The sequence below is a fragment of the Salvelinus fontinalis genome, chromosome 34 (assembly GCF_029448725.1).
Source record: "Salvelinus fontinalis isolate EN_2023a chromosome 34, ASM2944872v1, whole genome shotgun sequence".
NCBI classification, from domain to species: domain Eukaryota; kingdom Metazoa; phylum Chordata; class Actinopteri; order Salmoniformes; family Salmonidae; genus Salvelinus; species Salvelinus fontinalis.
Genome location: NC_074698.1, coordinates 12,765,459 through 12,779,797, shown reverse-complemented (window position 1 = coordinate 12,779,797; position 14,339 = coordinate 12,765,459). Strand labels below are relative to the sequence as shown.

General features: G+C 50.4%; 2 protein-coding genes and 1 pseudogene across 3 annotated transcripts in view; 1 reads left to right on the top strand and 2 right to left on the bottom strand.

Moving 5' to 3' along the window:
• The first annotated feature begins 1,841 nt into the window (after positions 1–1,841).
• On the top strand, positions 1,842–5,030 carry LOC129833172 (retinol dehydrogenase 8-like; annotated as a pseudogene).
• A 30-nt stretch (positions 5,031–5,060) lies between these two features.
• LOC129833166 (microfibril-associated glycoprotein 4-like) lies at positions 5,061–6,533 on the bottom strand. 2 transcript variants are annotated; one of them, XM_055897521.1, is made up of 5 exons: positions 6,439–6,533; positions 6,154–6,357; positions 5,846–5,942; positions 5,535–5,702; positions 5,061–5,392 (listed from the first exon to the last, which is right to left on the bottom strand). In XM_055897521.1, the coding sequence occupies exons 1-5, from the start codon at positions 6,442–6,444 to the stop codon at positions 5,145–5,147; spliced, it is 723 nt and encodes a 240-aa protein (XP_055753496.1). In that variant the 5' UTR covers positions 6,445–6,533; the 3' UTR covers positions 5,061–5,144. The 2 variants fall into 2 exon arrangements, with proteins under 2 accessions (XP_055753496.1, XP_055753497.1); XM_055897522.1 differs by lacking the exon at positions 6,154–6,357 and having other exon boundaries at positions 5,062–5,392.
• Positions 6,534–6,953: 420 nt separating this feature from the next.
• The window catches only part of LOC129833141 (neurogenic locus notch homolog protein 1-like), a 42,998-nt gene continuing 35,612 nt past the window's right edge, over positions 6,954–14,339 (bottom strand). Inside the window, exons 20-27 of the mRNA XM_055897468.1 lie at positions 13,590–14,125; positions 13,009–13,484; positions 12,654–12,879; positions 12,278–12,537; positions 11,741–12,045; positions 11,396–11,543; positions 11,168–11,265; positions 6,954–11,034 (exon numbers count right to left, since the gene is read on the bottom strand). Coding sequence (XP_055753443.1) covers positions 9,541–11,034; positions 11,168–11,265; positions 11,396–11,543; positions 11,741–12,045; positions 12,278–12,537; positions 12,654–12,879; positions 13,009–13,484; positions 13,590–14,125 — 3,543 coding nt within the window. The 3' untranslated portion in view covers positions 6,954–9,540. The remainder of the gene's footprint in view (positions 11,035–11,167; positions 11,266–11,395; positions 11,544–11,740; positions 12,046–12,277; positions 12,538–12,653; positions 12,880–13,008; positions 13,485–13,589; positions 14,126–14,339) is intronic.

The following is a 14,339-nucleotide window of genomic DNA, read 5'->3' as shown; positions in this document are numbered from 1 at the left end:
GGAGAGGTGGCAGGTGGTGGTCCCAAAAGCATTGCGGGAGGCTGTGCTCCAGAGTACTCATGGCGGGGTGGGGACTGGACACTTTGGGGTCACAAAAACACTGCGCCGTCTCCGTCAGGGCTTCTACTGGGGGCAGCACAAGAGGGATGTGGAGGACTTTTGCCGCCGCTGTGACAACTGCACAGCGAGAAAGGGCCCCCCAGGCCGCTCTCATGCTCAGCTCCAACAGTTCCCAGTGGGGGCTCCCATGGAGAGGGTGGGAGTGGATGTAGTTGGGCCGTTCCCCACCACAGACAGTGGAAACCGCTGGGTGCTCACGGCCATGGACTATTTCACAAAATGGCCCGAGGCCTATGCTCTGCCTGACCAGGAGGCAGAGACCATCGTCGACGCCCTGACAGCGGGGATGTTCAGCAGGTTTGGAGCTGCAGAGTCCATCCACAGCGACCAGGGCAGAAACTTTGAGTCCCGTGTGTTCGCCACCATGTGTGAGAGGCTGGGTATGCACAAGACCCGCACTACTCCTCTCCATCCTCAAAGTGATGGCCTTGTAGAGCGCTTCAATAAAACGCTTGGACAGCAGCTGGCCATCGTCTCTTCCAAACACCAGCGTGACTGGGACAAGCACCTGCCTATGGTCCTCATGGCATGCCGCTCCGCTGTCCAAGACTCCACCTCCTGCACGCCTGCCCTCCTCATGCTGGGGAGAGAGATCCGCACCCCTGCGGAGATGGCGTTTGGTCGGCCCCTGGATAGCCCTCATGTTCCCCCGGGGCCGGAGTATGCCCGGAGACTCCAGGACCGCCTGGAGACAGCCCACACCTTCGCCAGAGAGCAGCTGGTGAATGCAGGTGTGAGGCAGAAGAGGAACTATGACGTGCACACCCGGGGAAGGCACTTTGTGGCTGGGGAGCTGGTCTGGGTCTACAGCCCGCTAAGGAAAAAAGGCAGATGCCCCAAGTTGGACAGTCACTGGGTGGGACCCTGCAGTGTCCTGGAGAGGGTAGGGGAGGTTGTTTACCGGGTGCAGCTTCCTCCCAGGGGGAGAAAGGTGGCACTGCACCGGGACAGGTTAGCCCCATACAGAGGGGCCTCTTCTCCCCAAACCCCAGGAACCCCCACAATTCCCCTCTCTGGCAATGCCATTCTCCAGGCACCCACCCCCAGGTGCCGCAGACAAGGCTCCAGACAGCCCACTCCCCCTGTCTTCCCCCCTGTGTCACCGCGTGGTTCCCCAGAGCCACGGACTGTATTACCCGTTCCCGCTTCCTTGTCCCCCATATCCCTGCCTTCATCCCCTGGTTCCCAGAGGGGCACTCTGCGACCATCACGGCCACGCAGGCAAAGGAGACCTCCGGGTCGCTTCAGAGACTTTGTTTGTTCCCTCGGGGACGAGGGACTTTGTGGTGGGGGGGCTGTGTAGCGACCCGCACAGACAGCTGTGTGTTATGTGTTAGGCTAGTAGGTGGTTGTGTTCGCGGGGTCCGACATGTCAGTCAACCTGCTATCTGCCAATCACGGGAATGCCTGGAATGTTCTGATGCCGGGCATCCTGGTGGTTGGCGGAGTGGCGTGGAGGGGGGTTGGAGCATTGGAAGTTAAGACCAGGTTTTGCCTTTGTTCTCTCTCTTACGTCTGGGCTTCACAAGAGAAGGTCACGATTGGCTTGTGGGCTATCTTTCATTTATTTGGCGTGGGCTACGGCCAAACAGTAGCCTGTGTAAAGTTGGTTTAATAAACCGTCCATTCGTAAACTCAATCCTCTGTCTGGACAGTCGTTCTTTTATGATCTAGTCAGGTCATTACAATAATATGATGTAATGTATCATCAAGGGTGGCTGTCAGCCAATCAGCGTTCAGGGTTTGAACCACCCAGTTTATAATATGATGTAATGTATCATCATGGGTAGCATGTGTGCATGCTAGTACTTAAATATTTATATTAGAAATGTATTTAGATTTGTAAAGAGGTGCAGACCCGTTGTCATTAAATAATTTGCATTTGTAAAGCCCAGCAAAAATACTTAAGTGATTGAAATTAATTTAGGGGCCTGAGGGGAGGCTTTGTTACTGAAATCCACATCGCCATCCATATAATGAACCTTACCCTTTAGAGTGAAATGAAGTCATCAGCAGGCTACTGACATCTGAATGAAGTGAGGCAAGCAGCGACCCCACAGACCCGTTGTACCAATCGGTAAGGCTGTACAGCATAGATGGGTTAGCTGACAACGTCACGAAAACGATGTGCGCGCTTCCATGTGGCGTGTTGTTGTGATTCTGGATGGCCAGATTGCTCGCAAAACTGTTATGTGGGGAATCGGAAGTGTCTCGTTTCATCTTGTTCTTTATACCATCTCTTGTTTTGAGGTGTTTTGATTGATTTCATGTCAATGCTAATATGGCTCAAATTCGCTAGCTAGCTAACCAACAACTGTAACGATGTATTTGAGAGACAACAACTGCAAATTGATTTATGTTTTCAACAAATATTGTAAACGAAATATAGTTTACATGTTGTCAACAAAAGCCAACCACGTCAGTTTTGCCCCATAGTTGCGCACGTGTCGGTTTTGTTGCTTAATAGCCAACCCGTCTATGGAGCCAATGCGTTCCCAGGATAGACACATAGGATTAGCCTTCTAATCTTATAACAAAGCACCTGCTTCACACACTGTCCGTGACCACAAGGTTGACTGGTCACTAAGGTCCATGCATTCCAACTGCAAAGGACTCTGGGAGAGTTGCAGAGAACCCAGTTTCAAAAAGGAGCAACTGTAGCTGCTGTGAGGTATCCATGGGGACCAGGAGGGTGCTGGTGACAGGCTGTTCCTCTGGGATCTGGATGGCTGTGGCTGTATGACTGGCCAAGGAGAAGGGATTCAAAGGTCAGAGAGGCACTGAACCCTTGATTGTAAAACATTGTGGTTTTCATAAATGAAATTGACAGTTTGACACGCTCAACCCCATCAGTTGAGATGCAATGCAAGGGTTGTTAACTTGCAGTGTGTCTGTGTGAGGCAGTGGTTGCCACCATGAGGGACCTAGAGAAGCGGGAACCCCTGGAGAGAGTGGCTGGGGACACCCTGAACAGATCCCTGGAGATCAGACAGCTGGATGCCTGCTGGGAAGACTCAATCAGAGAGTGTGTGGACAGTACTCAGACGGGTGGATGTACTCGGGTGGATGTACTCAGTGAATATTAGGCTCGCACGCACATGCAATAATCATATATGCTGCTGCTGCTACTCTGTTTATCAAATGTCCTGATACCTTACCCCTAGTCACCTTACCCCTACACATATCTAACCCTAACACTCCAGTATCCCTGCACATTGTAAATATGGTTTTGGCACTGACCTAGGAACTGACCCTGTATACAGCCTACTGTCCCTGGAACTTACCAAGTATACAGCCTACTGACCCTGGAACTGACCATGTATAGCCTACAGCCTACTGGCCCTGTATATAGCCTACCTACTTTCTTGTGTTCTTGTTATTTACATTTTTTGTGCATTTTTGTTCTACTTGACTTTAAAAAAAAATGTTATAGTACTTTTGATATTGATTACTGCATTATTGGCATTTACGGCATTTTTGGCATTTCACTGTACTAGTGCACGCGGCATGATAAAAACTTGAACCACACTCCAATATAAACTCACTTGTACTGTATACAGTACACCATGAGTGATAACACATTGTCATCCATAATGAGTGAACAGGGTGTGACATGGCAGTATCTGTCTCCCTCAGTGAGTAACGCAGGTGTAGGCATGATTGGGCCGTTGGAGTGCCAAAGTATGTCTGACATGCAGGGGCTCTTCGACACCAACTTCTTTGGCTTGGTGCGGCTGGTGAAGGAGGTCCTGCCTCTGTCCATCTGTCCTTCCACTCTGAGGATGACTCTAGTGGAGCCTGGTCCGGTGGGGACAGAGTTTGAGAGGAAGGTGTACGAGGACGCTGAGAAGATGGACCTCGCGGGGGCAGACGAGGAGACTGCTAGGATCTTCCGTGAGATCTACCTGCCCTACTCTAGGAAGGTGTTCAACTCTCTCGCACAGACAACCGAGGAAATAGCAGAGGTAACACTCTTATGTCACTATCTTATATTTTGTGACTACTATCCTAGTATTATTTGGTATGCAGTCTCAACATCTCATCCTTTGGTGGCTAAATGTTAAACAGAATATACTTATCGCTCTACTCTACTCTCTTGCAGCAAACACTTCAACTGATCACAGCGAAGGAGCCTCCGTTTCGCCACCAGACCAACCGTGTGTACATGCCCATGACTGCCCTGAAGCACGCAGACCCTACCGGTCGTCTACCCCTAGACACCTTCTATACGCTGCTATTCAAGCACGACACTCTATTCACTGCCAGTCTGGGGCTGCTGCACATGTTGCAGAAGAGAACGGGAAAGAGCTCCAAATGAGCAGAAGGTTGGAGAGACAGAGTGAATAACCTGGTGAGGAGAGATAGGGGGATAGAGAGAGCAGAAGGTTGGAGAGACAGAGTGAATAACCTGGTGAGGAGAGATAGGGGGATAGAGAGAGCAGAAGGTTGGAGAGACAGAGTGAATAACCTGGTGAGGAGAGATGGGGGGATAGAGAGAGCAGAAGGCGTGAGTCATTGAGTGACTCTCTAGTCTGCAGTGCACAAGCCCCCTTCTCTTCTCTGCTAGTCATGTTTGTGTATAGAAACAACAAAAGAGTACTATTGAGACCTTCCTGATAGATCCTTAGTAAAAGACGCACGCCTCAGACCAACACCCTTCCTTATGAACATTCATAACCACTCCTTAAACAAAGATGAGACTTTGACAAGTTAAGGACGGATGTTTGTGGGCCTCTAATCAAACCCAGTAACCTAGCTGTACGGACTAAGGGCTCAGTGTGTCTCAGACCAATCTGGACTCCTTCAACTGTTCCTTCAGCTTTTAGAGGATATTAGTGCGTTACTACTGTATTTTAACAGAAGGTTTATGTTAAGACTGGCAACACTTCAATAAAACAAGGCAAAACTTTTTTCCCTTCAATTTATTAGCTTTAAAATGTTTAAACTTCAGTGGCTTTCCAAATATTTTCATAATTTGAAAGGTAATATTTTAATGTAAAGTGTGAGTGTGAGAGGTTCTGAACTTATTCCACTGGCCTTATCTTCATTTCAATGGCTTTTAAAGAGTATTTATAACCTTTCCAAGTCACCCAGTTGATACCAATACCATAGATTGAGTCGCCCCACAGATATACCCCGTTGGGATTGACACTGTGGCATTCTCCATACCACCATCCTCCTAGATATGATTTAGCACAGTTTGAAACATGAGTGTCCTGGTCTTTATCGAAGGTGGAGAACTTCTGCCCATTGTGTTCATCCATAGATTTTCCTGAAATGCAGAAGGGATTGTTCCACATTTCCATTCACAGTATAACTTTCTTCATACTGTATCGACCAAGTAGTCCTTTCAGATTTGTAATTCTGTTATTTCACGGGAAAGGAGGAGAAATGGAAATGTTCTTTAGACTCACCAGCACCTCCATCTTTGAAGCCACTAAAATGCAGCTTGTATCCTTCATGCTCAGAGTCGACAGAGAAGGAGGAGTACTGGACGTGGACTTTAGCCCCTTCGAAGTCCTCCAGGTCCACCCTCAACTCATACTTCTTCCTCTGAGTGAGGAGATGGATGTTTTCTAGGCCTGAGGGAGAGCACAAGGTGTTGGTGGAGAACATAACAAGAGGTGAGTACTAAAGATAGTAATAATACACATGAACAGACATTTAATGCATCTCGTATCTCAGCATAGACATTTCAAATGTGTCCAGTGCGTCATGCTCTTACCTAACCAGTACTCTCCGGATGCCTGCCCAAACCCACTCCTGTATTGGTCCCATCCACGGTAAAAGTTCACTGTCCCATCCTTTCTCTTCTGGATCACCTGGAATAGAGGGGCATTTAGAGATTTTCCACAGAAATATGAGATGTTCCACACAAGAGGAATTTTTATCCATCTCTCCGGGTTGATAACATTCTCTACTTCAAATGTTAATTGCGCAAACAACAACATGGATTGAGCCCTGAGGTAGTGGTAGTGAAACAAACTTGAAGCTCAAAAGACTATAAACAAAAGGTCTAGTCACTGTACACACTGTCCATTTCCCCCCCCCAGGTTGGTCCTCACAGCCCATGTCACAGTAGACCTGGATGGGGGAGGTTGTTCCTGCAGGGTAGATGGTGTACACGCCACTGTGTCCAAAGCCCCTTCTATACACATCAGCACAATCCACTGGCATGATATCATATGGTAGAGTATTGACTGCCACTGGGAGTAGTAGAATGAGCACATCCAAAGCCTGCAATAAATGTCAACTTTAACTTAAAGATTATTATAGAATAGTAATCCCCCACCCCCTATTCAAGGTAACCAATCTCACCTTCATTATTTCTCTGATAGGATAAAATGACCTTAGGGAAGTTGTCCAAAGTTGTGATCCTTTCTCGCTCCGAGAGTAACGTTGAACTGGAGGAAAATGATGAATAGCAAGGTCTTTGGAAGTTCAGTTTTATACCATTTAAAGAACATGCCTGTCCCTCCTTGTTGACTCATTTACTTTTGTGCAATGTTGACAGAGTGGAAACCCACTGCAATTACAACAGAGTGGAAATTCCAGCCGACATGGGCACGAACTCACAACTCTCAGCACCGTAACAACGTACTCAAGAAGCACTGTCAATACCGCTGTCCCAGAAATGCTAAGGCTGCTCTAAATCCAGGGAAACTCAGGAAGACCATAGCGATGCCTTTAACCATCCACTAAAACGGCAGTCAACATCATATTCTACATTTGAAACGATTTGCTCTATTCACATGCAATACTTAATAATTAAAACATTATAAGTCAAATATAAATGTGTGAAAATATGATGAATGCAAAAAGATACACAGAAATGTAGTTCCCTACAGTTTTTATTAGAAGTGACTTACTTTACAACTTTTGTCTGTAGAAAGAAACATTGTGGAACGGTTTTTTATGTACAGTGATTTTTAAACTACTTTTAAACAAGTATAGAAATTAATAATAATGATAGAAAATATCTATGACTTCTAATAATACAAGACCAATAAAATATCAGTCACATCCACAATTTTCACAATAATCCTAAAAGGAAGTACATTTTCTTTTTGTCCTTTTTAGTACATAATCATTTTTAGAAACATAAGATGCATCTTAAACAAGTAAATCTACCCAGGACAAACATTATTTACAGACAGAAGTTGGGATATCTGAAATGTACAGACAGAGCATAGTAGTGTCGCCAGGAAAGGAAATCAAAGGACAACAAATAAACACTTCACTAAATGAACCCTGAACTGGAATCTGAACCTAGTATCAGTCCAACCCAGAAACCTCCCAGGTCTGACTGTACTGTAGCTGGTTATAGTGAACAGGCTTGGACCAGTGAAGGAAACATAGAAATGAAATCGAACAGGGGAGGAGGATCTGATTGGCTTTCCCAGTAGTAAGTATCCTATCCAGGGAGCAGCAGTGGTCTGGTTGTGAGGGTTAATTGGATCCCTGGGGAGTGACATCCATAGTAAAGAGCTACCGTAGGAGGGCGCAGCACTACATAGTAGTGTTCTCTCCTTCCACGTCTTATGTCAATGTCCTCTCCGTGGCTAGTGGGGTGCAAGCTGCTAAAGATGCAGGGGATCGCTCCTATGCATGCTATAGAATAGCACCTCCCTGAGGAGTGACGGAGCACTAACGGTCCCAACCCACCAGCCACGCCCTCACAATGACCGACTGACTGACGACTGACTGACCACGACTGGAGCGCACCAGAGTTGGAATCAGTACACAGACTTATCCGTAACTGGACCGCAGGAGAACATACCAGCACCTCAATTACCAATGGAACCGCAAGAGAATGTGCTTCTATTGGCCAACACGACAGCTAGCCTGAGTCCCAGATCTATGTGTGCGGTCTTGCACGCATGACAATGACAGCAATGGAGTCGGCAAGAGAGCACAAGCAGATGTGGGACTCAGGCTACACAAAAACAGGACCAGGGGTCAAAGAATAGAATAGAAGCAGTCAAAAACATGCTATCACACTGACAGGCAACATGCAGGAATGTTTGCAGGTTAGTGGTAAAGGAATAGCAGCTGGTAAACATAGCTTGGTACACCGAGGAGATGTTCAAAAAAGTAACCATGGTGTCAACACATATACAGTATATAAAAAAACAACAACAACACATAACTGAGTTAAAACCAAAACTAAAGGGCAGTGACATGCTGATTTTAGAATTGGCATAATAATGCCCTCATCTGAATGAATGAGTGAAAACAAGCTGCATGACTGAAGTAGTGATGGCAGACTGGGGGGCAAACCCTTTAGACCAGGACCAATGAGACTATTGACTAGGATGACTCGAGCCATGCCTGGGACTGACACGCAGACGGCCTGGGGGAGAACGTGGCTTAAGTCAATGGGAAGTTGAAAGTTTAACACATCAATGTTTTTGTTGAGTTGTCTGTCTGACTGAACACTGGCCAATGAACGTACTGTAATGAATGTTTAAATGCCTTCCTGGCTCTGTGTGTCAGAACCCCACCTCACGATCACCCTCCCAACGCTTTGTCCCGTCAAGTGCTTCAGAGACGCCCATCATTCTACATTCTTACACATAATACTTCTACGGAATGTAATCAGTTCCTTTTTTCCCTAGTTCATCAAATCAGAACATAACATCACTAATGACAGCCAACTTAAAAGAGTACATATTTGTTCCCAAGCCAATCTGATCGTTTTACCTGTTGGCCTAAATAAATAACATCAGTCGAGAGGTGAGATCTCTTCCTCTTCCTGTCTGAACCCCATGTTGATCTGCCTACAGAGTGTTAGACACTGGTGGTGGTGGTGGGCTGGGTGGAGAGTGAGTGACTGAATCACTAGTCGTTTTCCTTGTAACACCACTGGCCTCAGGTGAGCCCAAGACATGTGTTCCATGTAACAGGAGAGTGTGAAACACTGTGTGAGAGGGCAGGACAGAATGAGGCTGAGAAAACACCTGAAAGGGCAGTTCTGAGAAACAAAACAAAAACAATAAATAAAAATAAAGGAATTCCCTTCAACATTGTTGCTTTTGTCTTTATTTTATCTACTTTTTAAAAAGTTTGTTAGTTTTTCAGGAGAGCATCCCTAAGTCTTTGAAATGAAAGACTTCGTTTTCTTCATATACTTTTTATAATAATAAAAAAACAAGTCCATCTGTGACAGAATAAGTCTTACTTCATTAAATTGTCTGTTCTTTTCTATCCAGACAACACATTTCCCTTTACTCTTTCTCTGCAAACAACACTAGCAGACGGTCCTCGTGATAAAACACAGTCAATCCAAATCCAATGGAAATCTTGGAACCAGGCTGACGCATAAACTCCAGACACACAGGCCTTTACAGCCAGTCGTCTCCTCTCCTCTCCCCCAGGCAGGACTCTGTTAACCAGGTGTTAACCAGGTGCCTTGGGGGCTCATGCAAACACCTGCATCTTGCCGTTGGACTCCTGGACATGGGGGATCTGGGTTTGGGCAGGACCGGCCACCGCCGGGCTGGGGGTGGAGTCTGACCAATCAGACACACAGTGGGGGGAGGGGCTGGACCAGGGCTCGGGCGACTCTGGGGAGGGGGTCAGGTAGGGATGCTCGCTGGACAGGCGGAGGTAATGCTTGGGGGTGGCATCCAGGGTGGAGGGGTAGCTGTGCTGGGAGGGCGGGGTGGGGTAGTCCTCCAAGCCTGCAGTGCTGCCACTGGCCTGGGGAGGAGGGGCCTGGGAGGCCTGTGGAGAGGTGGGTTGAGTGGCTGGCTGGGGCTGAGGAGGCTGCTGCTGCTGCTGGAAGAAGGCTGGAGGGGGCTGTGTCGTCTGGGGGGTGGGTGGGGAGGAGGTGCCCATGCGGAGGCTCTGCTGGCTGGCCATGGAGTGGTTGTGGAGCTGCTGCTGCTGCTCTGCGATGGAGGGCAGCTTGACGGGGCTGTGGGAGATGGGCGTGCTGGCGATGACAGGCGTGGGCTGCAGCATGGCCTGCTGGGCACTGCGGTACAGGTTCTGCTGGTGCTGCTGGTGCTGCTGCATCATGAGGCTGTTCTGCTGCTGCTGCATGGGGCTCTGAGGGTGCATGCCCGCCTGGCTGCTGTGAACCAGGTTCACCACCTGTCCCCCGCACTGGGAGGAGGAGGGCATGCGGCTGTGCCAGTCGAAGGGCACGCTGACAGGGCTCACCAGGCCCATGTTGAGCCCCAGCTGGCCGGCATTGAGCATGTAGCCGTGGGGGCCCTGGTTGACCTGGCTGGCCATGGACACGCGGCCCTGCATGGACATGCCTCCATCTCCCAGGTCGTTGAGCTGGGCCAGAGACACAGCGAAGGGGCCAGAGCCGTCCATCATGCTGCTGTGCACCATGGGAGTGCTGGGCACCGACATGGAGGAGTGGAAGAGCCCCGAGGAGGACATGGCGACCGGGGAGCAGGGGTTGGTGATGTAGCCGGCGTTGTTGGCCCCTCCGCGGGGGGAGTCCAGGGAGTCGACGGGGGACAGGGTGACCGAGCTCTCCAGCAGGGCGCTCTGCATGTCCAGGGTCAGCTTCTTGTTGCGGGCCTTAGCTGAATCCTTGAGGTTCTGGGCATGCTGCCCTCCCAGACATGAACCCTTTGCCCCGGGGCGGCGACTCTTCTTCCCCTGGGGGGTGTTCTTCAGGCCGGGCATGAAGGCACTGGGGGGGCACATGAGGGGGGACAGGGTGTGTCCCCCGGCCAGGTGGTGTGGGGCCCCTCCGTGGCCCTGGGGGCTCCTCACTGTGTTGTACTCATCCAGCAGCTGAACGATGTCATGGTGCATTCTCTCCTGGGCGATGTCCCGTGGCAGACGGTCCATATGGTCGGTTATCTCCCTGTTGGCGAAGTGGGCCAGGAGGACCTTGACCGCCTCACAACTACCCTCACGCGCCGCCAGGAAGAGAGGCGTCTCCTCCTAATATACAGAGAGAGAGACAGAGTAAGCTGAGAGAATTAGACATGTTGGCTCCTCAATATCTCTATATATTCAAGACTGTATGACTGTGGGGAGCTGACAGTTGTAGATATAGGTGGAGGGTTGTGTGTACCTTGAGGTCCTGCATGTCTTTGTTGGCTCCGTTCTTCAGCAGAGCCATGGTGGCCTCCACGTTGTTGACAGCAGCTGCCCAGTGCAGAGCAGATTTACCTGGGATGGGAGGAACACACACTGTTGTTACTCATCCTACCTCTTACCACGAAACACAGCATCACCATTCAACCGCATCAACTCTCTCTTCAACACACACACTCACACACTAGTTTAGCCAATCACGTACCCAGTTCGTCGACAGCGTTGATGTCTGCGTGGCAGGTGATGAGTTCCTCCACCATGCCCTCTACGGCCAGGCGGGCAGCCAGGATCAGGGCGGTGGAGCCGTCGTACATACGAGAGTCCAGGTCTGTAGCCCGGGTTCGGATCAGAATCTAACCAGGACAGACAGGGAGAAATAACATGTCAGTCTGGCAGATGACACAGCAGTCTACTCAGAAAGTGGGCAACCGTAAGAAGTAGCAAAGTCAAGTCTTACATGTGTAATACTGCGTATAAAAAGACAGAGGAATACATTGAGTAAGTGTGAAGATATAACATGAAACATTAAGCATCTGAAAGGTATGTTTACCTGGAAGACCCCCTGGGCGTCGGCGGCCACGGCGGCGTGTAGCGGCGTGCGCCCTGTGTTGTCCTGCGCGTTGGCGTCGGCCCCGGCGTCCAACAGCCGCTTGGCGGCGTCAGCGCGGGCGTAGCGAGCAGCCAGGTGAAGGGCGGTCTCTCCGGTGCGGTCCGTTTGGGCGGCCAATGTGGCGCCCTGGTAGATGAGGTCAGAGATGATGTTGGCGGAACACTCCTCTGACTCCTCCTCCTCGGGGAGCTCGGGCTCCAGACCGCCTCCGCAGAACGACGCCAGCATCAGAGGGGTGAAACCGTCTGGAGGGGAGAAGGACGGGAGAGGCGAAGGGTCAGTCAATGTGTCAATCAAAACACAACGGACAGGAACAGATCAAAGAGATCAAACGTAGCAACTAACAATAAACACCGGGAACGAATCAGGAGGAGCCGTTTTTAAAGGATATTCTACAGCCTCAAGGATTCCAGTCCAGACACATACAACACTGCTCATGACACAACAATGCTCCATGTGATTCATTTCAATACTGACCAGGTCCTCGGACGTTGACGTCCATGCAGTCCTGGTCAAACTCTCCCTGGGGCGGGGTGAGGGCCATGGAGGGGGGCATGCGGATGTCTGCAGCCGCTAGGTGGTGCTGGGTCCACTGTCTACAGTCTACAGTGTCTTCACTGTCTGACAGGATGCTGGGCTCCTCAACCTTCAGTCTCTTGGCCTCGGGGCAGTCTGTGTCGATCCACGAGTCACTGTGGTCACCAAGCAGAGACTCCTCCACCGTCTTGGGCATGTATCTGGAGAGAGACAGGTAACACACAGTCACACTACCATAGTGGAGCAGATACATTGATTTGGAGTCACCATAGGAGTGCTGTAAGTGTACTGAGGACACAACAGTGTGGTTACTCACTTCATGCCCAGTGCATCCTGGCCTAAGGGTTCCCTGCGGTTCTTGTTGCTGCTGGGTTCCTTCTTGGGGAAGAAGCCCTCAGGGAACCACAGGGTGCTGTGTTCTCTCTTCCTGCGGCCGATCAGCACGCCCACCACCAGGATGACCAATAGGAACAGGGCTGCCATGCCCACCAGCATCAGCTTGCCCCACACTGGCATGTCTACAGGGTACGGGACCTTCTCACCTACATGTTATAACAAGGACTTTAGTATACGAGCTGTGGTTACAGTATTTGATGGAGAAATGACATGTATATAAATGTTTGTAACGTTATCTCTGTATCCTGGTATAGTGTCAGTGGGTTTCTGCTCACCGCGGACTTCTTTGATGGGGTAGGGGAAGTGGAGCATCTCCACGGCTGACAGGGCTCCCAGGTAGTCTGCTGCGCTGTCTGCCGACGGGAAACAGTCGTCAGACCGCTGGGAACACAGACGGTTGTCTATCTCCAGGTACACTATGGACCCAATGACCTCCTGGTGGGGCTGCAGCTCTCGTTTGATGCGCGCCTCTCGGCCGGTGTACGGATGGATCATGGGCTCTCCGTTGTGGTCCAGGCGGAAGCGCAGGGTGGTTCTCAGGATGGCGCTGAGCTTCTGCAGGAAGGCAGGGGCCGTATTCACGAGTTCGTCCGGGGGTAGCAGGACCACCAGGACCAGCACCCCGTCGGCCAGGTTCTCTGGAACCTTCCCTGCACAGTCCAGACCGTCCCAGCCACACTCCTCTGAGTTACAGCCCTGGTCACAGCGTCCGTCAGCGTAGTGGTCGATGCAGTACGCCTCGTAGATGGGACTGGTGGAGACAGAGAGTTACAGAGATCAGCTTAGAGGATTTCATATAGAGGGTAAGGTGAAAGAATGAGAGTCCAGAACAGAATGCTGGCTGTGGAGTACTTACTTGCAGATTTTCTCCTTGTTCTTGCAGTCAAAGTTGTCGTAGAGGCAGTCGGCGTTGTTGCACGACTCGTTACACTGGCTGTTGTTAAAGACACGCCAGCAGCGCGGGTCGGTGCAGCGCGCCCACGGGTTCACCGCCAGCGAGCAGTCGCCCCCGTCCCAGCGGCAGGGGAATGTGTTGCACTCCTTGTCGCAGACACCGTCGTTGGCCTTGCTGTGGCAGTCAGCCAGGGGGCAGGCGGGCGGCAGAGGGGGCTCTACCAGCCTGGTGCTGCCCTGCTCGCAGCGCTTGCCCGTCCAGCCTTGGGCACACTGGCAGAGGAAGAAGGGGAAGCTGGTCTCCTCGGTGCAGAGGCCTCCGTTGCGGCACGGCTGGGAGGAGCAGCCCTCGTTACTACGGTGCTGGCACTGGGGCCCGGCGTAGCCTGTCAGGCAGGTACAGCGGGAGCCCCGCGTGGTCAGATCACAACTACCTCCATTATAGCAAGACAACTCCTGACATGACATGCTCCTCTCACAGTTGTTCCCAGCATAGCCCTGAGGAGGGAGACAATCACATACAACGTCAGTGTGGGTAAGAAACAGATGTGGTCAACTACAGGAAGGTAGCATTGGAATAAATCCAGGAGGCTTTGACATATGGTTCTAGGTTATCCTCTGTGAGCAGGGAAGTTCAGGGAGACAGAGATGGTTGTAGAAGTATCAGCTGTCTCCACAGGCGGACTAGACACGGGGGAAAAGTGTGCGACAG